The sequence below is a fragment of the Dendronephthya gigantea genome, unplaced genomic scaffold (genome assembly GCF_004324835.1).
Source record: "Dendronephthya gigantea isolate DGI-Jeju-01 unplaced genomic scaffold, DenGig_1.0 000112F, whole genome shotgun sequence".
NCBI classification, from domain to species: domain Eukaryota; kingdom Metazoa; phylum Cnidaria; class Anthozoa; order Malacalcyonacea; family Nephtheidae; genus Dendronephthya; species Dendronephthya gigantea.
Window position 1 is genome coordinate 536,871 of NW_021163122.1, and position 23,703 is coordinate 560,573.

Sequence of the window (23,703 nt, forward strand, 5' to 3'; positions counted from 1 at the left end):
CTTATACAACGATAATTTTTTATTGAAACTGTAATACTCTTAAAAAACTTCCTTCAAGAAAGCAATTTCTCCCACAAAAAAATGCTCTCATGGCGGCAGCCACTTCGCCTACAAGTGAAGCCTATCACATTTCCCAAGATGCTTTAAGGCCTTAATACAAATTCCTATACGCGCTCGTTCACATGACCAATTCTAAAACCCTATGAAGACTAACCTATACAGGGTGTCCCAAAAAAAACGAAAACTATTGAAATCACCCATAACAATGCCATTGTTAGAGTTTGAATGCCTAAGCACTCTGTTGGGCCCACAAGTGTATAAATCGGGGTTGCCATAAGCATTTTTATTCATGCATATGATGCTGTAAAATTTGCTTGTTCGCAAAAATGATATTTATTAACAATATTTACAATTTACAAATATGGATAACATTATTCAAATGTGCATCTCAAGGACCATGACCTTCGACATGTCCCCTTCCTCTAGCAACACAAAGCATTTAGCATTTTATAAGTTGCATTAAATCCCCACGGGCTGAAATTCGTGAACACGGCATTCAATTTTAACAATGAATGATTTCAATAGTTTTCGTTTTTTTTGGGACACCCTGTATAATTGGCTGTTTAACATAATTATGTTGTATTTCCTTACGTACTTCATGTATTCCTGCCGAGTACCAAGTTCACAAGATCATTCCTTTGCGATTAAAGAAGAGTTTGACAATTTATTCTGCTAGCTAGGTTACTCCTAAAAACTACAACTAGCTTTATATGAAATAGAACTGGTAAGTCTGCGTGGCAAACTATATATACATAATTTATATATATTATTCCCGAGCGGGCGCTTTTTGACCTGATTTCGACGTTAACGTTGAAACGACGTGTGCCCACTGGGTATACATCTTTTTGTACAGAATGGCAGAAATACTTATTAGCTATAATAATTATACTCGATAATATAGATTAATTTGACTTGTCATAGTCATTTCATAATTTACGTTGAGACCGGGTTAGCTCAGGAAATATCTTGTGTACTTAGTTTAAAATAGCGAGGGGTTGCTGCATGCACGCATGTATTTCATCTTATCCGTCCTGTTGAGGGCCTAATTAAGATTGCCGAATTCAGTTAGAATTTTAATTCCCGAATGAACTGATAAGACACATATTTTTCAAAATAGGCTTACAAATCGTATTTCATATAAAACTATACTTGCATGTGTAGTTTTTAAGACTACATCTACGTTTTCCGCCTTATTTCAAGAAAAATTGCTCAAAACAGTGTTTCATTAGAATGCTGACGTCGACATTATAAACATAAATCCCTTAAATAGCAAACGGAAAAGAGCATCGATTTGAAATTCACCAGGAACGCTCATAGTGAAGAAATCATCTTTTTCAATTTCTGCGGTTTTTATGTAGAATATGATTATATTTTTGAGACTGAGAGAATTATCCAATGATGCGGGAAGGGCCAACGAGACTATTCTAGCACTTAAAAGGCATGTTTTACGGCAAATTCCCCAAAGATTTTATAGGTTTCTATAAATTAGTCACGTTACCCAGAAAAGCCTTTATTGCAATTTTCAATTTTGATTTTCCCATCAGAATTCAACCTGGATCAAGTGAGGATATATTCGCATATACGGGCAATCAAGCCGAAGAAAAGAAGATGTATAAAAAATGCATAAATGAGGATATATGTGTTTGTAGACATGGAGGCAATGTGATTTGTAATAGTCCGGAAACAATTAATGAATGTTCTCCACCAGAACAGAATCCGAAGCTTCAAAACCTACATGGAGGTAAGAAAAATATTGAACCAGAGAATCATCTTTTAAACAAAATTTCAGGTCATTTTCCAATTGCCGTGTCTCATTAGAAGAAATGTGATTTTGACATGTTTGGTTTATGGTAAGCACATATGCGATGTAGTACTTTTCAATAACTACAAGAATATTCTAACAACTACAAGCGCTGGTTGGAAACCCTCTATATAGTGCTACGATTTACATAATAGTCCTTCTCATCTACTTGCGCAGCAACACACGTTTAAACGATCTTACGCTGCGCAGTTTCAAAAGAAATTTGTGTTGAAAATATTACTCTTGTATCAATGTTCAATCAATCTAGAAATAAGGGGTGATAATCCCCTGGGAGTAAAGAAGGGGTGATAATCCGCTGAAAGTAAAGGAGATTAAATTATCCCCTATAAGTGAAGCTGGAGTGATAATCCCCTGGGAGTAAAGAAGGAGTGAAAATCCGCTGCAATTAAAGAAGGATTAATAAGCCCCCTGAAACAAAGAAGGGGTGTTAATCCCCTGGAAGTAAGGAAGGGGGTGATAACTGATAATCGCTTAACAGATGTGGAAGGGGTGGTAATCCCCTGAAATACGAAGGGGAAATAATCTCAATCCGGACCTGTTACAATTAATTTGAATATGTTTACATAAAATATATTGCATTGAGCCTATTGTCCAGAGGGTGAGTCTTGGGTGCACATCAAAACAACAAATACACGCAGTATTTCCCCATAGACGAAAAACGCAAAACCGAACTAAGACGGGGTAGTGAACTAGCGTGGCAAAAAGCGAAATTCGGGAAACTAGGGACGCAATTCAATTTAACATAATAAAAACATTAGAGAAATTTTCGTTGAACGTGTCAATTCGTTGATTGGTAACCTAATTTGCATAACTAAAAGCCTTGGACTTTGGAATTCACAGAAATTCGCAGTGGGAGACGCCAAAAAAATTGAAGCCACCGTAGATTTATAGGGTTTGTACCAGCTGCCAAGGTGCGTTCGATGAATTGTAACATGTACACTCATCAAATGTGTGCGGGTTTCTGACGAACGATCGATATTATCCTTTAAACAATACTGTGCTGTTTTCCCTTTTTTCATGCGAAGATTGCCAGTTTGCTTTGCCGCACACACCGTTTTCCATCCTCTTCGTTGATTTTTCAAGTGATACGCGGTAATGGCTTCGTTAATTTTTTCTGCATTTCGCACCGAAGTTGGCATCTTACCGTCATATACGCATTTTAATTTTCTACCGAAGGAGCATTGTCCAGCGAGTGTGCACTATGGTAGGAGCCAAAGACACGATGATACAATCCTAGGCAAGATTGTAATTCCCGAGATATATGCATTGTGTACCTGACGAGCGATCAAACGCCCTTCATTGCATAAATTGCGTTGACCACGCGTGGATAAACCTTTGACTGCACAATTATCGGTTAATCTGGTGCCGCAAGATTCTTCTCGTTTGAACACTCAATGATAGACCCCAGCATGCTTCTGGCGGTGTATACCCCAAGATGCATCCATCTGATTGGTTGACACAATTTTTGCCATTTGTCTTACACCTGCCCAAGCAATGAAAGCTGTTGCGACCTTTGATCTTTTAAATGTAATGATTTGATCTTTGAACCTACATGCTGTGTATGCTGCTAATACGATTGTGGCAATATGTCATGTAAACAACACCTCCAAGCATTGCCTCATTTTGTCAGCTGATCAGATGACCTTTAAAAATGGTTGGCTCACTTTAACTTGCATTTTCTGTGCAAATACTTGGCCGATTTTAATAAAAATTAAACCATTTAAAAGAGGACATTGTCCTCAGTAGATAGATGTTTTTTAGTTCTATATGTTTCAAATTCGCTATGATATTTACTTTAGAATGCATGCGATTTAGCTATTATTCGATATTATACCTCAAAGCGGCCTAATCCTTAGAATATTGCCCAAAACGCAAACAAAAACTGGTTACCGTGATTTAGCTCATATTTCTAGGATCATTTTGATATATTTAGCTTCAAAATCGTGCCTTTAGACGATTTTTGCCGATTTTTTACATAAACATTCATAATCTGCATCCTGGTATGTATTATCGCATCGCTCACGGCAAGCATTTCACAATAATAAAAAGATTCACCAAAAATTTCGGGCAAAAAAAGCCGAAAAACTGACCCCTTGGTCCAATTTTACGCCAGGAATCGATATGGGGTCAAAATTAGCCTAGGGGGTGGGCATCACAGACTTTTGTCACATTTTTGACACGCGCTTAGCAACGCTCATCAAGGCTCATCGCTTAGATCTTAAAATGGCTTATTTTTCCGATTCTTTTGCACATCCTTATCCAAAAATACATCGAAGTTATAACAGAATGATTATAGGCAAAATTAAGACAGTCTAAAGCCAACAGAGAACAAAATAAATTGACAAACAAAGTCAAACATGGAATTTCGAAAAGTATATGGTTGCCATGGGCAAGTAATTTAAGATAACAACGCAAGCTAGTATTTTGGCTTATAATTTTATTACAAGTGCGGCTTATAACTATCTGCCGATTTGAATATAGCATTTATATGACCTCTTCAAGCGCTATCGTTTGGTGGTATTCCGGTATCTTTAGCCGAAATACTTGCGGAGATATTCAATTTAAGCAACGGTCCCTTCTATGACACCCGACATTAGGACCTGCCGATATTAACTAAAATTTACATTATTTACTAAAATTTCAAAATTTACATAAATTTGGCTGCAATAGAAAGTATTTAATTATATTCGTCAGATATTAAGCTCTTCAGCGAATGGTATAACAGATTTCTGCCGTACATTGCCATAATATTATTTGGATCAGATTTCGCTAGAATTAGTTCATATTAATCGTACCGAAGCAATTTGACCCCTAAAGTCAATTTACGGCCACAAAAAACCCTTGATGGACATTTTTCGCATTATTGTACTGAGACATAAAGAGCAACCTCCAGTTTTGTGAAGTGTGGGCGTGTGGGTGGCAAACAGAGAGTGAATAGATATGAAGTGTGCAGCTCGTTTGGGCGTTGAGAATAATACATGAATTAACCAAATTTTTTAAGGGACATTTTGGGCGCAAAATTTGATTTTTTGGTTGTGAAGGTCGAGTAAACCACGCATGTAATAGCTGTTTTTGCAATTTCCCATTTTATGTTAATTCTTGTTCTTCACAGGGGGTGGACAAATACTAGTAGCCCCCTTAAAATGACCAGGGGTTGTTGTATGTACTTCTAGTCGTTATTGTTATTATTACATGATGTAAAATATTGGGGGCCAAGTATACAGCAAAAATATTTTTAAACTGAATCTCTGCTAAAAAGCCACAATCTTGGGTTATATTCTGGAAAACAATTCGAAAATCACATTTTTCAATAAAAAAGTTATAAAACTGATTCAATATAGAGAAACTTACATGATTTGTTGGTGATTTAGTTACTTTTTAAACGAAGCAAAATATTTCCTGAGCTAGGCAAACCTAACCTTCTAAGCTTCTATTATGCAATGAATTAAGGTGGTCTTATACAAAAAAATCACGATTTATTCTGTTTTTAAAATTTCAAGGGATGAAAACTTAAATGTTTCCCTAATCGATCCTGAATATTTTTTCTCAAAAAATATATAAAGAACGCGAGAATTAAACGAAAAGTTTTAACAATTATGGCTTTACCCCGAGCAAACAAAAGGGGTCCATTGGCTTTTTCTCTATAATTTATTAATATATGCAAAACGTTTTTCCTCGCCTTTCTTAGAAAACTAACTAAAATTCTCATATCCCTAATTATGGTGAAGATAACTCAAAAATTAATAATGCGAACTTGATAAAATTTTCATGATAGACTTTAAAGACACTTGGGTTGGACGTGAACCTAAAAGTGTTGTTTTTTCGCTCAGTCTAAACAAAATAACAACTGTTTATTTTATATAGATCGTAGAAGTTTTATATTTGCTGCCGGTGAAACGTTTAATACTAGAAACGTTTAATTCATTCGAGGTTCAGCTCTGAGGCAAAAATATTTTGAAATAAATAAACCAATTCCTAGTTTGTTATTGTTTTTACAAAAATCGTCAATTTTCCACCATGGTATTGGTCTGGTATGGGTAACTACGGGGTGTATAAAAAAATGTCCCAAATGTAAAATTTTAAAATTAGTTAACTTTCTCAAAGTAGGAAAGTATTTTAATAAACTGCCAAAGTTTCAGAAAAATTAATGCGTACTAGGAGCAACGCGCGACCCCTAATGGTGACGAATATTTTATTGCGCGCAGTGGATTAAACGCATCGATGATTTTAGCGTGACCGATCTCATGCATGCAAACGTGGGCAAATGAATAAATTGAAGCGAGAAACTGAACACAAAAACAAAGCGATGTATTCGTGATGTTATTTCTTAGCATGTCCACCATTTCTTTCTAAGCAAACTGCGGGTCGTCTGAGCATGGTAAACATTGAACGGCGAACCATTTGCATGTCCATCCGCTTAGATTTGCCGGTGGTAGCCTAAGCGATTTGCAAGAAGAATTTCGAACAAAATGGAGAATTTGAGACAGGACAGACAAATCATTATCCGTTTAGTGTTTACCATGCTCAGACGAGCCGCAGTTTGCTTAGAAAGAAATGGTGGATATGGTGGATATCAACGATGCATTTGATCCACTACGCGCAATGAAATATTCGACAGTCTTAGGGGTCGCGCGATGCTCCCAGTATGCATTATTTTTCTTGAAACTTTGACAGTTTATTAAAAACCTTTTCTACTTTTAGAGAGTTAAATAATATCTCAATTTCAGCTTCCAAGCTCTTTCACTATCAGTGGATAGAAACTACCCCCCCCCCCTGGTAACATAATTTTGTTAATGAAGAAACAAACTTGCCATCGCTATACCAGATAAGTCTTAACCATCTCTAGAAGCACAAAAATTTTCCAAATTCTGCAAAATATCCTGAAAAATGGAAATTTTACATTTGGGACATTTTTTACACACCCTGTATAGTGATTGAAGCCTCTTGCAAGACTTTTCCCACTAAGAGCTACTTGGCTTGCGTTATGGTATGAAAAGATTTTTGTATTTTTGAAAATAAAATAAAAATATTGTATAAGAGCACCTTAAATGGAAAGCCAATAGCTGATCGGAAACAACCACAGTCGTAAAGGTGCATTCAAATCAACGGTTTACCTGCTCCATTACGTTGCATGCACTTTCACTGTTTAAGTAATATTTAAAACACGAAAAGGAACGTTTTATCATATTTGCCGAGTATACAAATGCTAATTAGGATGAAACATTTAAAAATAAAGAATACTAATAACGTGACAAATTATATAGTGTGCCATCCAAATTAGTATTCCTGCTACTTTACAATGCAGTGAATGCACGTATAAAGCTAACACATGTGACTTCTTCGGGTTGATTTCATTGGCTAAAATACTTATGAGTTATTATATAATGATATGTTGAGGTAAGAATTAATTTAACTATATATAAGTAAACCTTCAAAACATCAAAACAGAACTAAAGTCTAAAGGCCGAATGTTGTTTTCGATTATTGAATTCACGCAGTCGACTCAATAAAAGCTTTAAAGTGATATTCGTTTTATCAAAATTATTATTTATTATCTAAATTATCGGCAATTGGTTTAAATGGAAACTTCCTAAAATGGTTTCAATCTTTCATCACTGAACGGAGAAGACGTACATGTTGCGAGAGCGAACTACCCAGTGAATTGCCAAACACTTATGGAGTACCTCAGGTTAGCATTCTAGGTTCTCTTTTATTTGTCATTTATATACATGGCCTAGTGTTTTGGAGTCTTACTCTGCATCACTTTATGCTGATGACACGTTAATCTATTGTCATCGTTCGTCATCACAGGAACTCAGTGAGAAGCTCTTTACACAGAAACCTTACAGTAGCAAAGTGGCTGAACGAACATAAACTTATTCTGATCTTAGAAAAATCCAAATGTATGCTTATTATAGGCAGCAATCGCAAATTCGAAAGTAAAGTCCCTCTAACAGTGTCGACTCTCGATCATAAGGTGGGCAATGTCTGTAGTTAAAGTATTTCGGAATTTTCATATCATCTGACTTTACATGGACACATCATGTTGAGCATATAGTGAAGAAAGTTAATCAAAGGCTTGGTCTTCTTAAATGTGTTTCTACTATACCTTTCAAAACACGTCTCCTTATTATAATAATATTGTTATGCCGTTATTTGATTATGCCGATCTAGTCTGGGGAGACAAACATAATTCAACCCTAATGTCTAGCCTTAAAATTTTGCAAAATAACGCTGCTAAGCTTATTCTGGACAAATTTAAGGAAATTCATCTGCATCGGGTTCCTTAAGGTGGCTCGATACAGTTTTCAAAAATTCCACTGTTCATCACTTTGACACGTTCAAACAACGCATTTTTATGATTTATTCCAGAGATGTTGGGGTTTTTATATATTTTGATGTTTCTACTTTTGAATCGTATTAGTTTTAGTAACAGATCGTCCGTTGCTATGGCGACATACGTGTACAAAATTCACTCCAAAATGACCAATTGCTTCGCATAATTGGAAAAAAAGCACGGTGACCCCCAACTTTTTTTCGTGCGTTGTTTTACTTGGAAGAAAAACTAACAATTAGGAAAATAGAAAAAAATTCTATAATGCCACATTTTTGAAACATGCAAACATGACATTTTTTTGATATTTTTTTTGCTATTATAGATTTTTTTATATTTTGCTAATTGTTAGTCTTTCTTCCAAGTAAGATGATGCACGAAAAAAAAATGGGGGTAACCGTGCTTCTTTTTCAACTATCCGAGGCAATAGGTCATTTTGGAGTGAATTTTGTACACGTATGTCGCCATAGCAACGGACAATTTGATACTAAAACTTATACGATTCAAAAGTAGAAACATTAAAATATATAAAAACCCCAATATCTCTAGAATAAATTGTAAAAATGCGTTGTTTGAACGTGTCAAAGTATGAACGATGGAATTTTTGAAAACCGTATCGAGCTAACTTAACTACTTTTAAGTGGGTGCCGTTAGTAAAGAGACGTTATCACAGGAGATGTGTCTACGTGTATAAATGTCTAAACAGTTTCGTTGATCACGATATGAAATTATTACGGCATGAAGACCAACATACGTACTACTAGAAGCAAGGACAAGCTTAGAATCCCTATTGCTAGAAGGCAATGGGGTCGATTTTAACTCACTAAATTAATAAAGACAACAATCAGAAAATGTTGCTATTTTTAAACGTAACATTTTGAAATTAGATTAGATTATTTTTAGTGCAAACATAGTCACATAGATAGATATAAACTGTTGTTTGTTGTTATATGATTTTGTAATTTTTAGTGACCTTGGAGATTCTTGTTGATTGATTTTGAAAATCACTCTGTGTAAAAAAGCACATCTCAGATCATAATCATCATAAATGTTCGTATGAATGTGGGCGATTTTATAAGTTCGTTGAGAGAACACGACCAAAATTTTGAGGAATATATTTTTAAATTTTGCAGACTGCAGAAATACTCAAGGTAAAAGATTCGGTTACCAAAATGTTTCTAAACAGCTGTTCTATCTATCTAGATGTCGGCAAACAGTTCTCCAAGTATGCTCTGAGGATACGACGTTTAGTATTTTCTGTATGCATTAAATACAAATTAGCGCACAAGCTACAGCCATTCTGTCACCAATTGCAACGACTACGAACTAGCAAATAATATCAATGAAACCTTTATCAGTATTATGTCAACCTATGAACCGTTAACAAATTATGTGTGTCCCCAATTATGATGATGAGCCAACAAAAGTTACTGAAATGTTGGTAGCGAAATCATTACACGAATTAAAGGCCATGCACAACAACTACCAAACTGGGTATAAGACATACGCCGGTATATTAGCACCTGCTGTTACTGATACTATCAATTGCTTATTTAAAACCTGTAAATTAAGTCCCACATGCATGGAAGATGGCCGACGTACCTCCCATCCCTAAACAATCAAAGATCGCAGCTTTTAACAAAGATTCAAGGCCAATTTCACTAATTCAGTTGATCAAAACTTGCGAATTGCAAAATTACTCATGTACTGTCTATTACTGAAATTAAGCACAAAATTTCCATTAAAAAAAGCAAAATTAACAACACTGAGAAAAAAGAGAAAACTTATCACAAAAGTTAAAGCATAGAAACGAACAAGATGATCTCTTATTATCACTTATTACCATGCAAAGGAGAACTCCTGCACGAAAACCATAATTTTAGAAAGCTAAGAAGTTTAACATTCCTATCATCAATACGAACAGGTTATTTATATCTTTTATTCCTAATTATGCAAAAAACGCTAACTTTAAAAACCTTAGTATAATATTAATACATTATTAGTATACAACTAATGAATGTTTATGAGTGCAATGGTAAAAATATTTTCAGGAAGTGAAAGATGGAATATTCCATTCAACGAGGTGATAGCCGAGTGGAATGGAACCTTCCATCTTTAACCAAGTGAAGATATTTTTACCATTGCACGAATGAAAACATTCATTATTTGTTTTATATAATACCAAAATAGACTGTCTCGTTTCAAAAATATAATTTATTAAAAAACATACTGTATGGATCAACAACCATATGTGCGAGAAGCATTTTGATGGATGATATTTACTGAAAGCATTAAGAGTGCAATGGAACAAAATGTATAGTACAATTGCAATCTGGAGAGTGCAATGGAACGCTTTCCATTGCACTCTTGGGAAATGAGACTTTCTATTCAATATCACGTGATCGTCATCAACCAATTAAACGCTCTAAATTTAATGGGATATTACTTGTTGTAAATATAGTAATTATCTTAAATTCCCAGAATACCAGTATATTTTACCTTATATCCATGATTTTAATTTCTGTTGTAATTCGGTCTTAGGACTGTAAAAATTGATCGATTAAACAAACAAACAACAACAACAATTACTGAATTCGGTTTTCGCATGATATGAAGAATTATAAAGCAGAAGCTAAAAAACCTTTTTACCGAGACCTCAAAAAATTATGTTTTGTAGACCCTTGACCGTCGATACTTTACTCTGCTTTGTCTCTACCAAAGTCGGATCCACAAAACATAATGGATGTTTCCTTCGGTCGCGGTAAAAAAGTGTTATCTAAATATATTTTACTGAGTGATGAGAGTGGAAATTTTACATTCTCTCTCAGGTACTTCGTTCCAACGTAACTAGTCTTGCTATAGAATAACTTTTCGATTTGATGCGTGATTATTGTGGAACGTGCATATGTCCGGTTCATCAAAAAATTTTATTTTCACTTATTTTCTTAGATATATGCCGCGGCGGACGCACAACTAGGAACGATCACACTCGCAAAAGAGCGATTGATATGCGAGATGATGATATAGACGATCAAGATATTATTCCGCCGTACGACCCGCCTAAACGTAATTTCACAGTTCCCTCATGGCCGACACCTAGTGGATTGACAGAGAAGAGCGTAACATCCTTATGCAACAAAAAAATAAGGTATTCGAAAGCCGGAGAAAGCTGTAGTAATGTCAATGGTGTTAACTTGGATAGCCTTGTCAATCAGTGCATTACTGATATCCAGGTATGTAAAAGATGCATCTAAATTCAAATTTGCATTACTAAAATGTTACCTTTCGGTATCAGAAAATTGCTTATTTACACCAGTTAGCTTTAACATAACAAAATGCAGCAATAATTTTAAAGTTTATCATCGAAAACTTCCATACGATGCAGGAATACAGTGGTGCCTGTATTAGTTATTTTTTTGGAAATATTTTGCAGATCCTATTGGTTGAGGTTCATTGGCCTATTTTTTCAAGCAATAAGATCATGTGAAATTTTTTTAAAAAAGGAATACAGGGACCATTGTCATCCCGCATCGTACGAAAAGTTTTTGATCAAAAACTATAAAAATATTGCCGTATTTTGCCATGTTAGAAGCTGTTTTAATCTAAACTTGTTTGCAAGAAATTAGCAAAATTATCAGAGATTAGTTTTTTGGTTTTAGTCAATATAATTGAGGTATTTTTACATCGTCTAAGAGGTAAGTTTCCTAACGTAAAAAAAAATTATTAACCTTAATATGTAATTAGATATAATTATATATTATTATCATATACACAATGTTAACATGTACAATTTGCTAAAAAAATTTCTCGCATTCAAATTATCACGAATATTTAGGCTGCGCGCCTATGCTTCTATCTGCAAAATTTCGCCCACAAAATACAGGAAGATGCATCTGCGTGCCTCATTATAGGTTGACCAGCTTGCAAATACAATCTTTATTATTTCTACATAGTTTACTGACGATCCATCATGGGCTGGTGCGAATGCTGGAGCTTTAAACACCGTGTGCAAGAAAAATGTTTATAAGAACATATCCTACTATAAGAACAGCACAGATGGCGTGTTGAAACTGGAGACGAATGTTCTGGATTCACTTTGTCCAAATGATTGCTCGGACCGTGGGAATTGTTCGAACTCAACATGCACTTGTTTTGAAGACTACACAGCTGCTGATTGCTCAGTATCGTTGAAAGATAGTCCCAAACTATATGGCATACGTAAATCGGGAATATGTGATGTAAGAAGAAGGCCGTGTCGCAATGTTGGTATTTATGCTTTCCCCTTGTTGGATTCCGAGAATCTTACCTGCCATGTTCAAGAAATTAAGGTAGGATGGTTAAGACGTCGGTGTACTAGATAATAGGTCAATAGATGAGCATCTAAAATATGCGTTCTCCCCCTAAACCTAAAGTTTACTCCTTTATAATTTGCCAGGCCCTTAAGAGAAAAATTGCACGAATTGCACTCCCAAAAGTTTGTTTGCCATATGGATTTTGATAGCCGCCATTATTTTTTGGATATCAACTACCCTGCGCTAATAGAAAAAAACTGCTATGTCTGAGAGAAAGGATCGAGAATTTATGTTTTATTCATTTACATGTATAAAATTTTGCGTGCTTTTACAATAAACATTTTCGGTAATTACATCACATTTTATCGTTTTAAATTTAGAATCACCTTAAACTGTCCAGAAATAACCTGGACAAAAACCGCGGTTAACCTAGGTCGGGCCGAGGTCGAACCGCGGTGAGACCGAAGTTGAACCTCGGTCGTTTTCCATTTGATGTTTTCGATTTGATTATTGTGTTGTCGCTCTCAGCAGTTCGTATCATTCCGTTCGGAAGCGAACGGCAACGGCGATCGTATTTTTCCCTTGCAGTCTTTGCGGTTTCTATCGGTCGACCGCAATCGAATCGTGACTGCAGTGTTAGGTTATTTCTGGACAGCACTGTATGTGCTTCAAGCATTGGCGTCAATCTGACGAGGGGGACCATACCCATATAATTATTCTGTTATGCCTTGCTAATTTCTTTTGAAAAAAACTGACTTTCAATAGAAATCAGCCTGGCATAATTTACAGAATATATGAATATGCCCCCCCAATTAACGTTCGATTGACGCCGATTGCTTCAAGGCATGCATGAAAAAGATTTTAAAATCTTTTTTACAGATAAATGCCAGACCTAGAGCATCGTTCTGGTGTTATGGCTATTTCCACACTTTATTTGTGAAAATAAAAAAATGTTTCTCCTTCATGCGGGAAGAAGGATGTTTTGCAGCTTCGCACATAGCTTGCCGAAGTAAAGCTTGAAATTCATCTCATTTAAGGTGGTTCTGGATTTAAAATTGAAAGCAATAATCAAAATAAGGCTTTGTCAGGGCATTAGAAATCATCTTCAAGGTTTTGTGAGAAACGAACAGGGTTATTCGTTTCATGACAGCTATTTAGATTTCTTACATATCTTTTCAATGTGTTATACCCCGACTCATTCTTTCATCAAGGAGTACTCCTAGGCACCGGGGAATTGATTTCCCAGTTTAACACAAAGCGATAATCATATATCTTGTTTTTAACTTTACTTCGAGTCTTGGCAGGATGTTCTAGTTTATTATTAGCGAGATTTATGTCATCATTTAGTATATAAACAAGTTCACTATAATCACCAGAAGCAAATGTCTGGCTATCATCGGCATAAAGACAGGAAGTTGTAATTCAAAAGCTCTCTGATAAGTCGTTTATATGATAAAGTCAATTTCGAACGATAACAAATTCTTCCAATTAATGTTGAATAATTTCACCCTGAATTAATGTGGTAGTAATTTAGCTCCCTATATTATTAATAATGTAATTGTTGTTGCCATAGGTTATTGAATCAGTATGGGACCCAGATAGATCTATCACGTTGTTTCCTGGATTGATGATGGATATAACCGAAGTTAAATGTTTTCTTCCCGAATCACCTGTAAATATCGGTGACTATGGTAACGAAGGAGTGGCAGCCGCTGGAATAGAAATTGCAGTTTCCAATAATCGGATAAACGCATCGAAAGAGTCCTTGTTGTTCATTACGTATGACTCCGTGTGCCAAGAATGCAATGTTTCCACAGGATGCCGACTTAAGGTAAAACACGATTTATATAATCACAAGAAATCTGCGACATGATATTCTAATTTTAATTTCACCCACCACCATGCATACCTTTACTATAAAGTTACAACGTTTACTATAAAAGTACCCAAATAACGCCTACCTTATGTAATGATATGTTATTACACCATGTTGACAAATTAATGAAACATTTCTTATGTCGTCATCAAATTATCGCATATATTTGAATGCCTTTTATCTGCGAAATTTGACCGAGAAAATACAGGAAAACGCATCCGCGGCACTCATTATAAGTTGACCAGCCTGCAAATAAAACCTTAATTAATTTTTATACACTTTACTGACAATACATCGTGGGCTCTTGCAAATGCTGGAGCTGTAAACACCGTGTGCAACGACGTGAGATTAAAATTGCTACTAGCTTGAGGAAACCAGTATTAATTTGTTTTACACACGTCTCGGACTTTTTTTTATCAAAAAGAGTCTATAATTTCCATAGCTGTTGGAAAACTGTGGTGTCGTAGATTTGGTGCATCTTAAACTCACTAATGTCTCCCTAATCAATCATGAGTATTTTTTCTCAATTAACACCTTCGTCCCATCACTTACGCGATTGGATGGTTAGGTGTTAGCTCTGTCGTTCGCGGGAGGGGTGGCTTGGAACGAGTACTGTGACTTGGAGCCAGGTTGAGATCCCTACGGTATCTTAAGCTGAACACGCAAAAGTGATGTGAAACATTACCCCTCCAAGTAAGCACCCCTGACTGAGCCCTCTTAAGGGGCGAGGCTGCAAGAACGGTGAATCTATCACGATTGTGCCGACTATAAAGCGGACGTTGTTACCAGCCGACATGGTAGCACAACCTTAAACCAAAGACGCTGCAACTTCTCACCAAACTGCATGGTAAGACAACGCTTGTGCACTGTATCGACCTTGACGTTGTTCGCAGCTTCCACAACGAAACCGAACCAACCTTGGCGCCAAATCCCCTTGCCACACTCTGTGGTGAGAACACGCCTCGTCGAAAAGACCCAGGACATTGTTACCAGCTGAGGTGGTTGCACAACGTGTATAAACACGGTAGCGCACCTGTGGGGTCGCATTCCTTTCCTCGGCTAGATGGTAAAGCGACAATTGTACGACTCGTGCAAGGACGTTGTTGTCAGCTGAAATGGCAGCACAACGTTCATCTTCGCCCATCCCTAGGGCTTACCCTTACTGCCCGCCCCTATGCTGCAACTGAACATGGATCGACAAGATGGCAGACCAGACGACTGACACAAAGCCAGAAACCCAAATTCTTTTTTTGCGATTGACAACCAAACTTATATACACTGCTTTTGGGGTTTGTCTGTTCTTTTTTTTGGGGGGGGAGGGTTTGGGGATTTGGATTTTTGGGTCTACGAAACGAGACCAGCTGCTACGGTGTCAATTACCCTTAGCGGAGTGTCGCTTAGCCACCTGCCAATCGTCATAATCACATGGTCCGAAACATCGAGCTGCTGTAGTTGCAGCACCAATGCGGAAGCGGTGGCCGAAAACTTACCCTCAAACCAAACAAACCAAAGCGCGCGACAAATGGGCTCTAGGATCGTAGGTACCGGTCGCTGTAAATTCTCCCAAGTGCAGAAAACCGAAGAACCCGGTGCAACACGCCCCACAGAACAAGCCATCCAAATAGCTGCGCAAGTCAAATAGCGAGTATACCTGACGATCGAAGAATGGAGGCTGTTATCGGTAAACGCGCCCGTCAGGCGAGACCTTGAGTATGTTTTATCCCGCAAAGGACCTGTCCCAACCAGAGGCAATTGGAGAGAGGATTCCCAAAGTCGTTTTCGATTAAACTCATAATTTCGATTAAACTCCGGAATCTAGCTGAATACCCAGAAAAGTCAAGCACGTGGTTGGCCGCTTCCACTTATCAGGGGCCAGAGGCACACCTAGTGCCCGCGCGGCTTCCTGAATGGCGCGAATCGAATCTTTACAAGTTGATATCCCTGTCGGACCGAGGGTAAAGTAATCGTCAAGGTAGTGGAGCAAATCTGCCACACCGTATTAGTGTTGCAAAATCCACTCAAAGAGCTCAGCTAGCGGTTAAAAAATCCACTCAAGAGCGCTCAGCTCCCGGGTGCGGACCGAAGGCCAAAAAGTGAAGCTAAATCAACGAAATATTTATTGCGCCATCGCATTCCCAAGAAATGCCGGTCGTCAGAATTAATAGGTACAATACGGTACGCCTTCGCGCACCTCTGCCGGTTTTAATTATGAACCGAATAGCGTCCCGAACTGTACTATAACTGACAGGAAAATCGGATTTTGATATGCCATCATTGACACTGTGATCAAGCGGGAATGATAAATCTAATATTATATGCATGAGTCCGGTCTATTTTTCTGGGGAATCACTCCAAACCGACTGTCATGCAAATTAGGCTACAGTGGCACGTCAAAAGGTCCGACCATGCGATGAGCCTAAATTTCGCCCATGAGGTACTTGTCAATCACATCGGGGTGTGCCAGTGCTGACGACCAGTTGTCCTCCGCTGAACGAATCGTGCATGCTCTGAATTAAAACCAATCCGAAAACCGTCTTGAATTCCATTAACAACGTAACTAACTTTAACTCGATCCGTGTGGGCGGTTAAAAGCGTGTAAAAAGGGTAAATTTTTAGTGGGAAGTTATTAAGCACCGCTGTGGTCATGCAAATAATTTTTCATCTGGCCGCTATTCACCAAAAAGTTACACAACACAATATTGCCAAGCCAGGGGTTGGATTGTTTATCTAGAGATGGCTCCACGAGATTCCTTGGGCCGACGTTGGGGGATCGGTTTCGCTATGAGGACACATGGCGCTGGTGCTCGAGCAACCGGTGATAGCCCTGGCAGTCTGGGAACGAACAGATGTGGCGGAAGCGCCATATCTGTTGATTGCTTTTGCAAAACCCGGCGTTCCACGAGGGACAGAGCAGCCGACCGGCGGAGCTTCCCCGGGGTTTTTCGCGAAAGCTACTTTTACCTACCGTATTAGGAGGCGTATCTTTTTTAACCAGGTCCAGCTGTCGTTCATTAGTCACCGCCGTATGGTAATGATAGAAGTCGGGCCTAATCATGCTCCAATCGCCAAATTTTCTAGCCGGCGCTTCTCAACGATACGCGCGATCGTAATGAAACCAGCCCATTCCACCGAGCCGTTTCGACATACGAATTATTAGCATGTACGCCAACAGGTCGCGAGCGCGCGTGGGGGAAAAGCTCGTGAGGACGGCCATGTAACTATTAAAACACTCCACTCCATAATAATTTCTCAGATATCCCGTTTTTTCCCTTGTTGCGGTTTAGTAACAATTTGGGCCCCTACTATAGAAAAGGAATGGCAACTTGTTAGGCGGTTTCTCTAGATCCTCTAGATTGGAATCAGCTCTGATAAATCAATAAATACGTGCGACACAATCTTTTTCACCAGCTTGGCCGGGATTGGCCAGGACCGAAGACAAAGGCGCTTGCAGAGCTAGAGTTCTACTACGCCCCGACCACGTTAGGCTGATTTAAATGTTCGATCATTTGGTAAACGCAACGTAACATTTTGGTTAACCGTTTTCTACTAGCCCTAATTTTCGCGCAAGGCGACATTTTACTTTTGTTTCAAAGCTCTCAACTGCAACCATCTGGAACAAATTGCTCAAATACAAGGGAAATATAAAATCGTTTCACGCGAAAAGTATCGCTAATGAAAAACCAGCTTGACTTCCCTCGTTTCCTACCTCTGCCGCCGGACTATTGACTGGACCCGTATTTTTTTGTTGATACAGCTAATTCAAAAAAAGGTTTTCTTTCAAAAACCTAAAACTCTAAGCGCTCAAAGAATAATGGGAATTTGCATAAAATGATTATAAATTTTTCAGTGTTAGCTACAAGAGTGCAGATCAAACTTTTTAAATGCGGAACTGAAATTGAAATACATCAAGATATTTCAGCAATTTTTCATTGAAACCACCCAGGAATTAACAGACTTTTATGCCGGATCTATCGCATTAAATAATTTATTCTTTTTGTAGTATCAAAGAGCAGTTATTTAGCTTTCTAAATGATATCTTTTATATTTCGAATGTTTTCAAAATAAAATAATAGCAATCAAAATCAAACTTGCCCAGTTGAATAAGTTGAATGCAAACGGCGCCAATTGGAGTTTATTATGAGCCTAACGATAACAAATGAATGATAATCTTCATTCCATTTCCAACGGTGCATGGAATAGAATTGCTTTCCACAGAGAATTTTTGAAACACGATTATTAAATTGTTTTTTAAGTTAAATCATGGTTAAATGACATAGAATAAATATTTAGCCAGAAAGCTAAACATATATTAATTTCTCTAGCTGTGTAAAGATGAACTCGCTAGTCGTGATATATAGCGCGTAATTACTACATATTAAAAGGTGGTCGATTGTTTTAAGAAAGTGTGCATGTAAATGAACGCTATATCTTCAGCATGTGTATAACAATCTTTGAACTGACAATTTAGAAAGCTCATTCGCGTAATATAGTGATTTGCTTTCAGTATGTATTTCCAAATACAAGTTCCCTGGTTTAAAGTTCCTCAGAAAATGACTTGCTAGAAAATTGTAAAACCTGGCACTAAGTATAGAGTTGCATTGTATATAAATATTTTAATTTTTTGCGAAACCATAAGCTTACAACCAAAATAATTACAGTGAGATCTAAATTACTTATACTAGACAATATTATAACAATAATTTTTTTTAACTAAAAGGCTGATGCTTGTTCAATTTCTGGTCATTGTTTCGCCAAAAATGACAGCCATCCTGACGACTGGTGTCGACAATGTTTGCCTAACATTTCAACTTCGTCATGGGAAAACCGAACAGGTAAGCCAATGTAAAGATATAAAAATGCATTAATGTGATCCTGTAATTTACATAAAGGAAATCGTTATTTGAATTATTCTTTTAAAAGGAAGAGACAAAATATACCGAATGAATCGATTCATAAGTCCCGTTTACACTACACTTAATTTATTGGCACGGCATGGCTAAAATTGGTACCCGTACTAATTTTATTTGGGAGGTTAAGATCGGCTTCCGCTACGAGTACCAATACCAATATTCAGTCACGCGCATGCGCAGACGTAACAATCGTCCAAAATGTGATAACACCGGAAGTCGCGAGTACCGTTTTGGAGCTGAAAATGGAAGTGAATACGTAGGCGAAGTACCAAATTATATTTACTGTATTATTGTCATTTTCTGCAGTTGTTTTCTAATATTTTATTTAGTTTTTAGTTGTATAATGTTTCTGCTTTGTTTGTTGAGATTTTAAGGATTGTGATTAGATTTTTTTATGTGAATACAACCGCTATACTTCGCCATGTTTATTTACTTCTTACGGAAGTCACAATCTCAACGCTTTAAAATTTCCGCACTGCCAAACTGTAATACGTCATGTATTTTCGTATCGGTACTAGTAGTGGAAGTAGATCTTAACCTCCCTATTAGTATTCAGGCTACCAAAACAAAGGCCGAGCATAAATGAAATAAGCACGGGTACACATTTTAGTCGTGCTGTGCCCATAAATCGAGTGCAGTGTAAACGGGCTGATAGTTACTCATGAAATTACATGTCAGAGGAACAATGGAGTTCAATATGACTGGCGTCTTACGTTCTCTATCAAACATTAAATGCTAAGTTATTTTTAGGGTGGTTTTCAAAATACAATAGACAAAATAGACAAAAACACTTCTTGACGTCTCGACCTGAGGGCCTTCGTCACGAGAGTTAGTTTGAAAATAAATAAGGGAGAGCACATGTTTTTTATGAGGGTAAAACAGGTGATAAAATTGGCCTAATAGAAAATAAAAAATCAAAACAAATTGGAAAACATTATGTTGCCAAAGGGACGCCTGATTGTGGGCTAAGAATTTCCCGCAATGAGGGAATCCTGATCAGCAACGAAAATAAATTAGCTTAAATTAGCAACAAGCTTTGGTGTAAACACAGAAGTGGGAATCATATTACTCTGGGCGAAGTAGCTTAAATGAAAAAGAGTCTTTCATTTATTTTGCCAGAGGGATGAAGATTGACAAGACTGTGGATGAGTCGCATTTCTTGTCGTTTGCGGCTATCGTTAGGACCGGAGATGTAGGGACCGCGGAGCCTGTTTAAATGTGGGGGGCTCGGGATAACCCGAGAACATACCCTACGTGGGATGTAGGTGGGAATGGTAATTTTTCATGTCTGTCTATGAGAAAAGGGGGGGGGGTCCTGCCCCCTCCTCCTCTGCTCTGCCGTCCTTTAAATGGCACTGAGGGTTCTAATAATAACTTCCAAGACACAATGATTACCAGAGGTAAAGTGTCAGGCAACAGGCTTGGTTATATCGTGGTTGTTAACCGACCTACGGTGTTCACCAAACCTTACCCTTAGAGATCTTCCAGTTTCACCGATATAAAGTAAACCACATTTGTTGCATGAGATGAAATAAATAAGGTTGGAGAAGTGGCATGTGAAATGGTGCCTGATGAAAAACTGTGAAAAACTGGGAGCCGAAATAACAGTTCCTGGATCAGTTAATGAGCATGTTTTACATTGCCTAATGCCAGAGGGGAATGTGCCATTGGGCATTGAATGGCGAAGACGAACGAAATGCGAGAAAGGGATAGACCTGTTAGTGTGGCTGGTGTGGAAGAGTTAGCTATGGGAGTCATTGGGCTTGTTGAACACCGAGATAGCGAGTCTATTGCCATTGATGGAACCAGGATATCTAAGAACAATACACTGGTCTGACGGATCTTAGATGTGAATTGGAGTGCTGGATGAAATTCATTAACAAATTTAATTAATCTCTCCAACTCAGCACGAGAACATGATGCTGTACCAGGGCAATCATCAATGTAACTTCCCAGGTAATCGAGGAGGGCATGTGTACTGTTCAAAGTTGTTTTTTTCCACAAAACCAACAAACAAGTTAGCTTAATTGGGACCTATTTTAGTTCCCATTGCTACACTACCTATCTGTTCGTGATGCTCAGTTGTCGACGGTTCCTGAGTAGGGAGGTTTTGTCTAAAAAGAATTTGAGGACCTTCAAACCATCCTGGTGGGGGATGACAGTGTATAAGGATTTGACATCCATTGTGTAAATGAATTTGTGGGATGATTGAAAATGGGATCAATTGTCTTTCGGCTTGCCCTGTTGTTTTACAGCAGAACATAATGCAATTCATTCGGTCGTGGAATTCTAGGTTTTATTCCCAGCGAATAAAGTCTCGAAAGTCGAAACTCAACCCTTTGTTAGGCTCCCGTCCCTTTTCGACTACTAATCACATAGTCCTGTTGATCTCACCAATTTGGTAGTCAGGATTCCTTCCGATTTTTCCCTCTCTGATTCTGATAGATCTTTCCTTGCAAAAGGTGTCAAATTTGTTCCCATCCTCGGTTCCCATGTCTTTTATCTAGTAATCTTAAAAAAATTTTCCTAGTCTCCCCCACAAGCTGTATCTTCTCATTAGACAATGTCGACATGAAATAGATCAACTTCTCAAATTTAGGCCCAAAAGGCCATTGAACCTTACCCCTTTAGAATTTGAAGTTCTCAAATCTCTTCGTGGTCGCACTGACATCAAATCTGCTGAAAAGGGTCATGAATCAACGTCGAGAAGTATTTCTGTCTATTTTAGACAGTTTTTGTACCACATTTGATGCTAAGAAGTGCGGCGATTTTATAGCACATCTTGGCCTGCAGTATAACACACTATAGTGTGTTACTCGAAAATAATTAATAATGAGAACAATAATATTTAAATACCATTACAGGTGTTTTCAGTATTTACTGATTGAATTGTGCAGATTGCCAAATATTTTACTGTCATTATTTTTTAAAGCGGGCTGATTTTTTTGGCTGGCAGTTAGGTGTACTATTTTGAACAACCTTAAGGGGTGTTGTTAGCTAATTTAACTAAAATCTTGTTATTGAATTAGCATATTTAAGAATCAAATGTTCCTCAAAATGTTGCTGTTTTTTTTCATTGCAACCAGAAACGAATTTAAGGCGCATATTCATAACTGCCTGTCAAAAATTGTCTGACCCATGCCTAAGGTCATCATTGTCATATCCTTAATTGTCCGAAATGGCGGACAAGTTATTCCTTTCGATCGAAAAATTACAAGAACCAAGCAAACTTTTGAGAATTTGTCACCTAATTTTAGAAATATCTTTGCTATATTAGAAGCGTTGTTTGAAAAATAAAAAAAAAATCAATTTCTTTTTTTTAAAGTAAAGAGCGAAAAGTACAGTTAACTAAAAATAAGGAGGTCTGTTGGATGAAAATCTTCTGAATATATATTGCGATACGCAATTTAAACATAAAAGGAAATTTAGAAACTTTCAAAATACTTTATATTTAAACGGTTGTAATGCGCCTTGCGCTTTATGTATTGAGAATTTGAGTAAAATTTGTATAATTTCCTTTTAGATCCAAAGTTTAATATTTCAAAAACCTTTTACGCTTTTCTTGGTAAAGAACTCCGCGTGCAACTCGATGCTATAGATCCAGAGAATAGAACAATCCGTTATTCTTTTGCCCAAAATACTTCTCTTGGCGCATCGTTGACAGAAAATGGATTTTTTTCGTGGACAACCACAACGAATGACTCAGAAGTATTTATGTTCAAAGTAACAGATGAATGTGGTGCGGACTCATCTGTTAATGCATCAGTTGCTATAAAAGATTGTCCGTGCCAAAACAAAGGAGAGTGTTTCCCTGACTATCGTTATCTTGATGGAGCAGGAAGCTTCACGTGTTCATGCCCTGTTGAATATACTGGTGTGCTGTGCGAGAATGATGTCAATGAATGTAGTGTATCTGAACCTTGCTTCAATGGAACTTGCAACAATGAAATACCCGGGTTCTCCTGTTCCTGCTTTGCTGGATATACTGGTCATTTTTGTCAAGCTGAGGTTGTAATTTTTATTTTTAAACATAGCTTCGGACTACTTAAATTATTACGATCGAACGACAGAAATTAATCATGTATATAATTACCCTTTTTCCACTTCAAAATACATTATAATGACATTCTGATTAGCTAAAATCGAACTGAGTCATGTACGTGCATGGTGTTAATGATTTTGTCTGTGTAGTCAATTCTATTCACTTGTGTCATTATAGCTTATGAATTATACCACACAGCGTTCCCCACAGTTCTCGTGGCGCTCGGGCGTGTACACTAGTCTACTTGATCTATTGTCACAGAATAGCCATATTATACAGTGTATATAATTATTTTCTATTTTGTGCTATTCCAACAATCTACTATAATGTCTATTATGTGCTATTATTATGATAATTAAGGGTTGGT

The 23,703-nt window shown here is 37.3% G+C and overlaps 1 protein-coding gene across 1 annotated transcript in view; it reads left to right on the forward strand.

The window, feature by feature from the left end:
* The window catches only part of LOC114535194 (von Willebrand factor D and EGF domain-containing protein-like), a 134,967-nt gene that overhangs the window by 97,711 nt on the left and 13,553 nt on the right, over nucleotides 1-23,703 (forward strand). Inside the window, exons 12-17 of the mRNA XM_028556574.1 lie at nucleotides 1,605-1,801; nucleotides 11,166-11,449; nucleotides 12,170-12,544; nucleotides 14,082-14,339; nucleotides 19,102-19,216; nucleotides 22,818-23,302. Coding sequence (XP_028412375.1) covers nucleotides 1,605-1,801; nucleotides 11,166-11,449; nucleotides 12,170-12,544; nucleotides 14,082-14,339; nucleotides 19,102-19,216; nucleotides 22,818-23,302 — 1,714 coding nt within the window. The remainder of the gene's footprint in view (nucleotides 1-1,604; nucleotides 1,802-11,165; nucleotides 11,450-12,169; nucleotides 12,545-14,081; nucleotides 14,340-19,101; nucleotides 19,217-22,817; nucleotides 23,303-23,703) is intronic.